This window comes from Canis lupus, chromosome X (assembly GCF_011100685.1).
Source record: "Canis lupus familiaris isolate Mischka breed German Shepherd chromosome X, alternate assembly UU_Cfam_GSD_1.0, whole genome shotgun sequence".
In the NCBI taxonomy this organism is placed as follows: domain Eukaryota; kingdom Metazoa; phylum Chordata; class Mammalia; order Carnivora; family Canidae; genus Canis; species Canis lupus.
In genome coordinates, this window is record NC_049260.1 from 13,208,778 (window position 1) to 13,221,249 (window position 12,472).

A 12,472-nucleotide genomic window follows, 5' to 3' on the forward strand; every position below is an offset into this window, starting at 1 on the left:
TTACAGTGCTATTAGCCCCACCTGCGACTGTGTTGTCAATCAGCTTCATAAGGCATCACAGCTGTTACAGACATCTTGCACTATTTATGCTAATCACTACTTCAAAATTTTGGCTGTTATTAGAGTTTCCACTCTTTTTTTTTTTTTTTTTTTTTTTAGAGTTTCCACTCTTGATGCTTAATGTCATAATAAAATAGTATATATATTACCATATCACAAGTTAGTACAATATTTTAATACCTGTTTTAATAATTGGCTTCCCCTTTAGTCCTATGCTTATTTTTTGCATTTAAAAAGATTTCTAAAACGGATTCACCAGCCATGGAGTAAAAAATGAAGAACCTCTTTCCTAATAGAGTGCAGAGTGTAAGAGTTATCATATCTTAATATTCTGACCACAATTTAAGAAAGCAGTTTCCTAGTTAAGTGCCTTTCATTGAAAATCTTAAAAAAAAAAAAAAAAGTTAAAGGTCAAAAGGGTGTTATTTTCTGTTGGCTCCTGTGTGGGCCCTGCAAAGTACTTTGCAGGCAACTTTGACTTTCATTTGAGAATTTGCCTTCAGAGGATAAGATATTACCATGACAAAAGTTTAAGAAGAAAAGGTTTTCCGGTCTATGATAGGCTGCATTCAGTAGATCACTATTAAATCCCTGGGATTTGACCCAGATACATTTGCCTGCAGAGTCCTGTCCTTTACACAATCCTATACTACCTCTTTAGCATTCATTTCAACCTTAAGAAAGGCAGGCAGGCAACGCCTGAATGATAACAGTTTGTGTTGTATTAGCTTTCTATTGCTGCATGACAAATTACCTCTAAATTTAGCACTTTAAAACAACAAACATTTATTATTTCATGCAGTTTCTGAGACACAGGAATCCAGAAGTTAAGCTGGTGGTTTTGGATGACAACTGGGGTTGTCATGGTCTCTCCTGGGGTTGCAGTCAAGTTGTCATTCAGGCCTCAGCCATCTGAAGGCCCAATTGGAGATGGAAGGCCTGCTTCTTTGATGGCTCACTTACATGACTGTTGGCAGGAGGCCTCAGTTTCTCACCACATGTGACTCTCCTTAGCGCTGCTCGAATGTCTTTGAACATAGTAGATGGCCTCCCGCAGAGTGAGGGATCTGAGAGAGACAGCAAGACAGAAATCACAGTACCTTTTTTTTTTTTTTTTAAAGTAATCTCTATGCCCAACCTGGGGCTTGAACACACACCGTAGATTGGGAGTTGCATGCTCTGCTGACTGAGCCAGCCAGGTGCCCCCTCCCCCCTTTTAAGAAGCCACAGTATCTTTTATGTCCTCACCTCAGGGGTCACATATCATCATTTCTGTCACATTCAATTGGTCACAAAGACAGCCCTGAAACAAAGTGGGAAAGGGCTATATAAGGGCATGGTGAATACTAGGGCATGGACATCATGGGGGGGCCATCTGGGAGACTGGTTACTACATGTGTAGGATCCTTATTTCCCATAGTTGCAAAATTGTAAGTTGTATTTCCTTTTCATATTTTAAAATTCCAAAACAGAATTTCAAACTTTAAAATACCCAATCATTCCCAACATAAATGGAAATATAAATTTACTTGTATAAATATTTAGTGAATGGGCAAGATCAAATACATATTATAAAAACTGTGTTGGGGCAGCCCCAGTGACGCAGCGGTTTAGCGCCGCCTGCAGCCCAGGGCGTGATCCTGGAGACCCTGGATCGAATCCCACATTGGGCTCTCTGTATGATGCCTGCTTGTGTCTCTGCCTCTCTCTCTCTCTGTCTCTATGAATAAATAAAAAATCTTAAAAAAAAACTTGCAAACACTTCATTTGAGGAATTTAAGTTTTTACTGAAATTCCAGTTAACATACAGTGTAATATTAGTTTCAGGTATACAATATAGTGATTCAACAATTCCATACATCACCTAGTGCTCATCATGATAAGCATATTCCTTTGGGGGATTTGTTTTTTTATTATTTATTATTTTTTATTTTTTAAAAGATTTTATTTATTTATTCGTGAGAGAGAGAGATAGAGGCAGAGACACAGGCAGAGAGGGAAGCAGGCTCCATGCAGGGAACCTGATGTGGGACTTGATCCCAGGACTCCAGGATCATGTGCTGGGCTGAAGGCAGAAGCTTAACCGCTTAGCTACCCAGGCGTCCCACGGGACTTGTTTTTTTAATGGGCTGAACTAGTAGAGGCCTCTTGAGTCCTGAGAAGTTCAGACTGCTCTGGTCTCTTTTTTTCCTGGAAAATCTCCCTGTACCAAACACTGAATCCTTCAATTCCAAAGCCTTTCCAACTTCCTTATGTTTTTATTGTTGATTTGGTGTGCTTGAATGACAGCCAAAATAGAAGATAAATGGTAGATGCAAGGACTGGGTGGTTTCCATGGAGACTTCTTGCAGAAGCCTCTCCTTTCTTCATTCATCTATTTCTGGGACGTGCCCCTTCCAGTTAATGTGTGGTGCCCATCAATCTGGTAGCTGATGGAAAGGGGATTTGTTGAACCAAATTCAGAACTGAGTTTTTCTGTGTATCTCTGAGGTTGAGTTAGGTTTTTATAAAACTTGAGGATCTTAATGGGTCTTCTTCCTGAAGCAGTTTAACTCTCCTTTTGTTTTTTTCACTTGGTTCGAGCTTTGGGGAATAGAAGATAGGCTTTGACTGGGAACAGAGGTATATGGATTTACTGTGTCTAATCGAGCAACCATGAAATCAAAAATGTTTCCACCTAAGGAATCAGCCCATCACTTTTAACCACTGTTGATTGCATTGGCTTAGAGCTTTTTGCTTCCTTTAAGTATTTTCCTTTTCTTTTCAAAATTGTGTTCAGTTGGATGTGACCAATTCTACACGAAGCTGGCTCACTCACTTTCGATCTTGACTCCTACTGTCCCAATGTCATGCTTCATTTACACAGTGATAGCTTTCCTTGACTCTATTGACTTAACATCCTATGCATCATATTTTCTTTCTTAGACATAGGAAGATTGAAAAAAATTAAGAATTTGAAGAAAATTTGCAAAAGTGAAGAGCACTGTGAAAGGTAGCTTTAATTTTAATTTTCACTGTAGCCAGAATAGGTGGCCACCTGATGGGCAGAACTGCTTTCTCATTGTACACTGTCCAGTATAGGTGTCCAGGTCAGTCAAGGTCAAACTGGTCATCAGTACTACTTTTGGTTCTAAGTGTAGCTGTAGCTGTGTATAGGGGATCTTACAGTTATTAATAGAGGTTATAATAAAAATGTGATATAGTGTCAAATTGTAGGTGTGTTACATGTGGGTGGAATAGTTGTCTACATTTGAAAGGTGGGAAGCTGGAGGTTTTTGTAATTTTAAGATACCTATTATCAATTTTAAGAATTTCTTGGGATGCCTGGGTGCCTCAGCAGTTAAGTGTCTGCTTTTGGCTCAGGATGTGATCCCGGAGTCCTGGGATCGCGTCCCACATCAGGCTCCCTGCATGGCGCCTGCTTCTCCCTCTGCTTGTGTTTCTGCCTCTCTCTCTCTCTGTGTCTCTTTTGAATAAATAAATAAAATCTAAAAAAAAAAAGAATTTCTTGATCATCAGAGGTGCCTGGGTGGCTCAGTTGGTGAAGCATCTGCTTTTGGCTCAGGTCATGATCCCAGAGTCCTGGGATCGTCTCATGTTGGGCTCCCCGCTCATTGGGGAGTCTGCTTCTCCTTTTCCCTCTGCCATTCTCCCTGATTGTACTCATGCACTCCCTCTGTCAAATAAATAAATAATATCTTAAAAAATAATTTCTTGATTATTATAAATGCATGACTGATGTTATTTTCTGATCCTGAAGATTGGTGGGCATTTTGAAAAGGGACCAAGATGAGAATAAAAACTAATTATAAAATACATTTAAAAGACTGATTATGATTCATCAGAATATTTTTTACAACTTATAAATTGTGTGTTTTTACCTTTGGGACACATGTTCTTAAGAGCTGACTTCTGGGGATGCCTGGGTGGCTCAGCGGTTGAGCCTCTGCCTTTGGCTCAGGGCGTGATCCTGGGTCTGGGGATCAAGTCTCACATTGGGCTTCCTTTCATGGAGCCTGCTTCTCTCTCTGCCTGTGTCTCTGCCTCTCTCTCTCTCTCTCTCTCATGAATAAATAAATAAAATATTAAAAAAGAGCTGACTTCTACTTTGCACTTTGTAATGTGTGTCAGCTATGTCTGCTCATGAGCATGTTTTCATCTGTGCATCATGTTATATTGGGACTTGGATGGAATGTAAATCTTTTTCTGGCCTAAATCTGAGTCTAATCCTCTGCATGGCTTTGGTAGAAAATCGATTTCCTCTGCTGCATCAAGATTTTTCAGGTCACTGCTCTTTGGAGGTTTCCCAATTCTCTTAGATTAAAATAGATTTTGTTTCTCTGCTGCATACTAGTATTCTTTAGTAGGACACTGGGATCTAGAAAGTGAGAAAACAGAGCCTGGTAAAATATCCATGGGTTCTTTTTTTTTTTTTTTAAGATTTTATTTATTTATTCATGATAGTCACAGAGAGAGAGAGAGAGAGAGAGAGAGAGAGAGAGGCAGAGACAGGCAGAGGGAGAAGCAGGCTCCATGCAGGGAGCCCGACGTGGGATTCGATCCTGGGTCTCCAGGATCGTGCCCTGGGCCAAAGGCAGGCGCTAAACCGCTGCGCCACCCAGGGATCCCGATGGGTTCTGTTTTATTTATTTTATTTATTTTTTTGGGGGGGTTCTGTTTTAGTTAACTTGTTGATACACTGTACCTTTGAGGAGCCAAGGAGTTTATGTGCTTTCAAAAACATCATTTGGGGAACATTTAAAAGGTGGCATTTGTAGGTGAGCATGTGTGCTTGACTTTAATGAGTTCTGCTTGGTGATCTGCTCACTAGAAAAGAGTGGAAAAGAGAGGAGCTACTGATATCCTACTTAATCCATTTGATGAGTATGGGCCATTGGAGCTGGAAGTAGGGTGACCAACTTGGACTTTCTCAGTTTTAGCCCTGGAAGACCTACATCCTGGGAACTACCTCAGTCCTAGGCAAACCAGGATGGTTGGTCATCCTGGCAGTGAAGAACATGGAGATGGATGGTTTGGAAATGGTGAGTACTCATAGATATATTTTTTAAAAGATTTTATTTATTTATTCATGAGGGACACACAGAGAGAGAGGCAGAGACACAGGCAGAAGGAGAAGCAGGCTCCTGGGAGCCTGACGTGGGACTTGATCCCAGGTCTCCAGGATCAGGCCCTGGGCTAAAGGTGGCGCTAAACTGCTGAGGCACTTGGGCTGCCTCATATACATATTTTAAGGAGGGATTTATTATACACATGTACCATCTTGCCACACAGTGATGCTAGTGGGTGAGTGATTTTACTGTGATTAGATTGAAAAGCAATGAAATGAGGGGAGATAGAGGTTTTTCCACTTTCTGAACCTAAGATTTAGGGGATGCTTTGGTAAGAAATTATTACCGTTAAGTTTTATCTTTATCTTGGACAATGGAAAGACAACTCCACTTATCCCTTCTTTCATTTTTTTAAAAATTTTTATCTATTTATGATAGTCACACAGAGAGAGAGAGAGGGGGGCAGAGACGTAGGCAGAGGGAGAAGCAGGCTCCATGCACCGGGAGCCCGACGTGGGATTCGATCCCGGGTCTCCAGGATTGTACCCTGGGCCAAAGGCAGGCGCCAGACCGCTGCACCACCCAGGGATCCCTTATCCCTTCTTTCAACTTATGTTATTTGTGTCTGTGTGTATACATATATATATGTATATTTTATACATGTGTTTATGTAACACTAAATATATTTATATAAAATAACAAAGATCACAAACAAATATAAAACATAAAACTATAAGTGAAAAAAAGCATCAAAGTCATTAGGACCTAGGGCTAGGCAAAGACTTTTTCGACTTGACACCAAAGGTGTGATCCATAAAAGGAAAAAATGATAAATTGGATTTCATCAAAATTAACAATTTAAAAAAAATTAACAATATTTACTCTGAGAAAGACTGTAAGAGACAAGCTACAGAGTGGAGAAAATATTTGCACATCACATACCTGACAACAGATTATCTGTAATATATAAAGAACTGTCAAAACTCAACAGTAAGAAAACAAAAAAATCCAGTTAGAAAATCGGCAAAAGACATGAAGAGACATTTCAGTGAAAATATATAGACAGATGACAAATAACCACATGAAAAGATCAACAAGGGACGCCTGAGTGGCTAAGCAGTTGAGCGTCTGCCTTTGGCTCAGGGCGTGATCCCGAGGTCCAGGGATTGAGTCCTGCGTCAGGTTCCCTGTGAGGAGCCTGCTTCTCCCTCTGCCTATGTCTTTGCCTCTCTCTCTCTCTCTCTCACTCTGTCTCTCTCTCTCTCTGTCTCTCATGAATAAATAAATAAAATCTTTTAAAAAATTTTAAAAAAGATGTTCAACATCATTAGCCATTAGGGTAATGCAAATTAATGTCACAATGAGAGATCACTACATACCTAGCAGAATGGCTAAAATAAAAAATAGTGACATGACCAAATACCGATGAGGCTGCTAAAAAACTTGCTTGCTTTTGAAAAGGTACAGTGATGTAGCCCCTCTGGAAAAACAGTTTGGCAGTTTCTTTAAAAACACTAAATATACCATATGACCCAGCAATTGCATTCCTGGGCATATATCCCAGAGAAAGGAAGATTTATGTTTACCTAAAAACCTGTGCACAAATGGTTATAGCAGCTTTATTCTTAATAGCCCATAACTGGAAATGACACAGATGTCCTTCAATGGGTAAATGGTTAAACACACTGGTATACCCCATATCATGGAATACTACTCAGCAATTGAAGAGAATGAACTATAGATATAACAACCTGGATGGATCCCTAGAGAACTCTGCTGGGTGAAAAAAAGCCAATCCCAAATGGTCACATACTATGTAGTTATATTTATATAATGTTTTTTAAAGGACAAAATTATAGAAATGGAGAACAGATTAGTGGTTCTCAGGGGTTGAGGGGGCAGGAGCAGGAGTAAAGTGATTGGCTATAAAAGGACAGCGTAAGAGATCTTTATGGTGAAGGAAATTTTCTGTTCTCTATTTTGACTCTATCAATGTCAGTATCCTGGTTGTGTTCTTGTATCGTAGTTTTTACAAGGTGTTATCCTGTGCATCCTTTACCCAATTTCCCCTGAATAATCTTTCTCATGTCATTTCTTACAACTGCATGTGAATCTACAATTATCTCAAAAGTTTAAGTTTTGAAAAAAGCATTTAAGAAAAAAAAATACAACAGGACCTACAAAGATCAGAATCAGAAGAATCAGAAATAATAAATAATGCAGCACTTTTGTATTTGGTGGTGTCCTAAGGTTCTGGCCCAGTTTTGTTCTGAAATGGGTCCATGTGAGTCCCTGTATGTAAGTGTATGATAGACTTTTTTTCCTCAAGTGCTTCTGATTTAGGAAGCTATTTTCTGTATGCCTTTTCTGTGCCTTTTGTCTCTGGTTTTGTTAGACACATTCTAGTTTCTTCATTTCAGTTTCAAGGTCATTTCCAAGCACCGTTAACTTTTATGATCTCAGTTTTGCAGTGTGTTCTTACCTAAGGCCCTGAGTATCTGGACACTAGACTTGTTTTTCTGAGTGATGTTTTTCTCTTTGCCTATATAATAGAGATTTCTGGTTGTTCACTGATGTTCATTTCCTTCTTCTCTTTTGCAGTAGAAACTCCAGTTTTGGGCTGGGCACATGACAATTCAGAATAAAGGTTGCATTTGCTCAGATTTCAGTAGCTAAGTATAGCAGTGTGAACAAGTATGAATCTTCTATTTTGATTAAGCCATAAATTAAATGGAACTATCAATTTGCTTTAACAAACACTTAGTGAATAGGTAAAATCAAATACTTTATATAAAAGCTGTAGATTGTGGGTTGGATTGTGTCCCTGCAAGAAGATATGTTGAGGTCCTAACTCCCAGTACCTTGGAGGGTGGCCTTATTTGGAAATAGGTCTTTTGCAGATATAATGAAGTTAAGATGGGATCATACTGGAGTAGAGCGGGCTCCTAATCCACACAAAGACAGTGCCACATGAAGAGGAAAATTGGAGCGATGCATTTACAAGCTGAGGAACTCTTGGGGAATTCCAAGGAGAGAGGCACGGAACAGATTTTCGCTTAGAGCTCTCAGAAGGAATCAACTCTATGGATACCTTGATTTTGGACTTCCAGCCTCCAGAAATGTGAGGCAGTGAATTTCTGTTGTTTTAAGCTATCCAGCTTGTGGTGCTTTGTCACAGCCGCCCTAGGGGAACCAGTACATTATGTTTTAAAACTTCTTAGATTATTTTAAAAAATGGGTTGGGCATGCAGAGGCTTCTTAATCTGAATCTTGAGACATTTGGACTGAGTAGGCTTTCTTTCCTGGAAAATCTCACTGTACCAAACATAGTCTTCATCGCTCCAAAGCCCTTCCAACTTCCTTACGTTTTTATTGCTAATTTGATGTGCTTGAATGCCAGCCAAAGAATAAGGTAAATGGTAGATGCAAGGACTGGGTGGTTTCCATGGAGACTTCTCACAGGAGCCTTCCCTGTCTCAGTTCAACAGTTGTCAGGGAAACATCAAGTTTCAATTTGTGGGGTCTGCCAGTTTAAGTGGCTCTTGCCAATTTAAGAGGATATGGTTAAACCTCTTCAAGATCTTAATAAACAAATTCAGAGCAAAGCTTTTTTAGATTCTTTTGGAGTTATAGTAAGTTTTTCTGTTATTTAGGAATATTAACTAGTCCTCTGCTTGAAGTGTGCAAACTGCCCATTTGTTCATATGCAGAAAATGCTGATTGTGAGCTGTGGGGGAGGAAAGCTGAGGTTTGTAGAAAGGCCCATAGCCAGAGAGCTGGTGTCCAATGCCACACGACTTCATGATCTTTAGCGTGCCCTGCAGTATGGGAGATCCAAGAGGCCTGCCCTCTGCATAAACTGTTTACAGGCTGTGGAGTTGGCAGACTCAGTACTGTGTGTTTATTGCTTTTCGTTAGCTGTTGTTGGATTGGTGGCTGGCATTGGTGGTGGGTTAATGGAATTGATGGTGAGAGAGATTCTGGATATAAGCAGTTGTAATAATTGGGAATCCCTAGGGTTATCACTATTGTGACAGCTTCCCCATTGTGCTGTTTATCAAATAGCTATGGTAGATTGTAAAATTCCCCCAATACTGTGCTGCTCCTTTTTTTTTTTTAAAGATTTTATTTATTTATTCATGAGAGAGACAGTAGAGAGGGAGAGACTTAGCCAGAGGGAGAAGCAGGCTCCATGCAGGGAGCTCGATATGGGACTTGATCCCGGAACTCCAGAATCACGCCCTGAGCCGAAGGCAGATGCCCAACTGCTGAACCACCCAGGTGTCCCTGTGCTGCTCCTTTTAAAAAAGATTTTATTAATTTATTTTAGAGAGAGAGAAGGAGTGTGAACTGGGGGAGGGAATAGGAGGGGGATAGAATCTCAAGCAGACTCCACACTGAGTGTAGAGCTCAACGTGGGGGCTCCATCTCAGGACCCTGAGATCATGAACAGAGCCAAAACCAAGAGCCAGATGCCTAATCGACTGAGCCACCCAGGCACCCTGCATCTTCTTTTCTGTTTTTTAAATCAAGATGTGAAATCTGTGTCTCCATCCTTAAAGTGTTGGCTGGTCTCATGACTTGCTTTAATCATAGAATACAGTAGAAGTGACTGTGCAAGTTTTGAGCCTTGGTCCAAAGAAGGATTTCACCTTCAGTTCTTGCTGCTTTGGGAGCTCTGCCACCAAGTGGAAAAGCCCAGGCTCACCTGCTGGAGGCTAAGAGGCCACATGGAGGCTAGTGGAGGCCCCCAGTCAACCCAATAGCTGACTGTGGAAGCCTAAGTGAGTCCCACCTGACATCAGCAGAGTCTGGTCCACATCAGTAAAATTGGCTAGCTGAGCTCAGCCCAGATTGCTGACCCCCAAATTATTAACTAAATAAATGTTTTAAGAACTAATGTTTTGGGGTGGTTGGTTATGTAGCAATAGATAATTGATAGAGCTGAGCTTGGATGGGCCAGTCAAAACTTATTTTTGACCTCTTTTCTATAACACCCAGGAGTCATAGCACAATCATGTTAGTAACAGACATACCTGTGGGTAATTTAAGCAAAAAAGGAGTTCATTGGGTAGCTCAGTCTTTTCTTAAGAAAGCTGGGGGAAAGGCTTGAAAAGTGCACAAGAGGCAGCATTGCTAGAACTACAGCCATATCATGCCACAGATTTGGTCTGGTGAAGATGCTGGAACTGGAGCCACTGAATATTTGTATACCTCTAGGTATATCTCTCTTTGCCTGCACTGGACCTCAGATGTGGGGCTCGGCACCCCTGTTGCCCCTAGGAACTGACATTGCTGCTGTTTTCAGAAAACAGTGATCTACTATTCCTGCTACTTTGCATACTCATTACTGATTCAAATGCCCTGTAGTGTGTCTGACCAAGCTGAGGGCCTGTGCCCTTACCAAAATCAGGAAAGTGAGTATCTGACATTTTTAACTTATTTAGCTGAAGGCAGGTAGAAAATTTCATAAACATTGGCAAGGTGTTGTGATGCTGGGCAGCCAAAAGAAAAATCAGAAAATGTTTATTAGTTTCTGTTTTGTACTCTGGTTGACTCAGTTTTAGCACAGTTATGATGAAACTGGATTTGAGGTTCGTTCCTTGGTTCTACGGAGAGAAAATATTCAGTCTGAGCCTGTACCCTTTACAATCTCTCCCTTTCTCACAGATGTGTGCCCATGGCCATTTGGAAGGCCAAAAAAATAAGAGGTTCCTAATTTGCATGTATCCCTGGTTGCCAAGGTACAAACAGTATGTGTCTTTCAGTTGCTAGGCCCAAAGAGACTTCATTCATTGCCACAGTATGCCACCTAAGAGAATGAATGAATGAATGAATGAATGAATGGCATCTTAGTGAACATAAGGGGTTGCCTATTTGTTCAGTGAATTTGGTTCATGTGACATTTATAATATGAATTGCTGGGTGGCAAGATCTTGAAATTCAGGTCATTTCTCATTTTCCAGAATTTCTCTAATAACTATTCTGAATCCCAAAGTGCCTATCTGCAAAACCATTTATCTAGGGTTAGTTTAAATATTAGAAACAACACATAAGAAGGAAAGCATAATGCTTGGAGAGTATGTAGTAGGTGCTTGAGAAATGTTGATCCTTTTTCTCAAACTTCTTGAATATACATACCCTGATCAGATTGTGTTCTTAGCTCGGGCTGCTATAACAAAATACCATAAACCAAGTGGCTTACAAACAATAGAAATTTATTTCTGACAGCTCTAAAGGCTGGAGGTTCAAGGTCAGGGTGCCAGCATGGTCAGGTTCTGGCGAGAGCCCTCTTCTGGGTTGCAGACAGCCAGCTTCTTGCTGTGTCCTGACCTGGCAGAGAGAGTGAAGCAGACTTGTGACTCTTCTAAGGGTACAGATCCCATTCATGGGGTCTCCACCCTCATGATCTCATCTGATCTTAATCAGCTCCCAAAGGCTCCATCTCCTAATACCATCACATTGAGGGGTAGGGCTTTAACATGAATTTGTGTGTGGGGGGCACAAACATTTAGTCCATAACAGATTATAAACTCCTTGAGGGTAGAGACTGTTCTTTCTGTGTCAAATATGTCTAAGTTGTCAAATCTCTAGGCATGGCTTGTGAGAGTGGACTGTACTTGGGGTAGATTGTCTTGGGAGAAAACAGGACCTAGACCTTACTTAGCTCATCCAAGTGGTGGGGGTGCCAGTTAAGGAGGGATGAGTGGATTGTCTCAGATCAGGCAATGCAAAGTCTATCCGGGCCATTGGAATAGTGACTAGAGGTGATTTCAAGGTACAACACAGGAGATCCACCTGGGTCCTAGGGATGTCCCTTTTGCCAAGCACAACTCAGTGACAGACCTAAGAGCAGGGAAAGTTGGAGGTTTAGGTATCAGGGAAGTGTCAGCGGGTACCTGGGGGTGAGGCACCAGACAAGGACAGACAGTTGAGAGCAAGGCCAGGCCTTAAATGATGGGTGTCTGTTAAGCTAGAGTGGGAAGAGGATGGATGTTTCTTTCTGGGGCATAGAAAGGGGATTTGGTCATGGAAAGAAGTTAGTCTTGTTAATATAACATGGCCATTAGATCTCAATAGGACCAATAGCAGAGTGGACTTGGGGCTGGGTTCTGGCTAATTGGGCCAAAGAATCCATCTGCATTTGCTGTGATGATGCTGGGGAACTTAGTGTGCTGGTTGCCGTGAGGCCCTGCTATGGGGAGAACAGTCATGAACAGGGAGGGGCCCGTTTCCTGTTTCAGTGCCCTGCAAAGCAGTACAGCCTGCTTTGAGGGAGTCGGCTTTCTCAGAGGGAGGCTGCCGGCACGTCAGGGAGGAGAGAGGAGCATTTGTTGTTTTAA

At 41.2% G+C, this 12,472-nt stretch overlaps 1 protein-coding gene across 12 annotated transcripts in view; it reads left to right on the top strand.

Annotated features, from left to right (window-relative positions):
* REPS2 (RALBP1 associated Eps domain containing 2) overlaps positions 1–12,472 on the top strand; it is a 231,657-nt gene that overhangs the window by 33,659 nt on the left and 185,526 nt on the right. The window contains exons 1-2 of one of the 12 annotated variants that reach the window (XM_038586916.1): positions 1,455–1,490; positions 2,986–3,052. The exons of 9 other annotated variants lie outside the window; for them this stretch is intronic. Coding sequence is in view for 2 of the 3 variants with exons in the window: in XM_038586913.1 (XP_038442841.1) it covers positions 1,455–1,490 (36 nt within the window). In the remaining variant the exon portion in view is untranslated. Of the gene's footprint in view, positions 1–1,430; positions 1,491–2,985; positions 3,053–5,010; positions 5,103–12,472 lie in introns of those variants that run through there. 2 more of the 12 variants (XM_038586913.1, XM_038586914.1) reach the window with 2 other exon arrangements.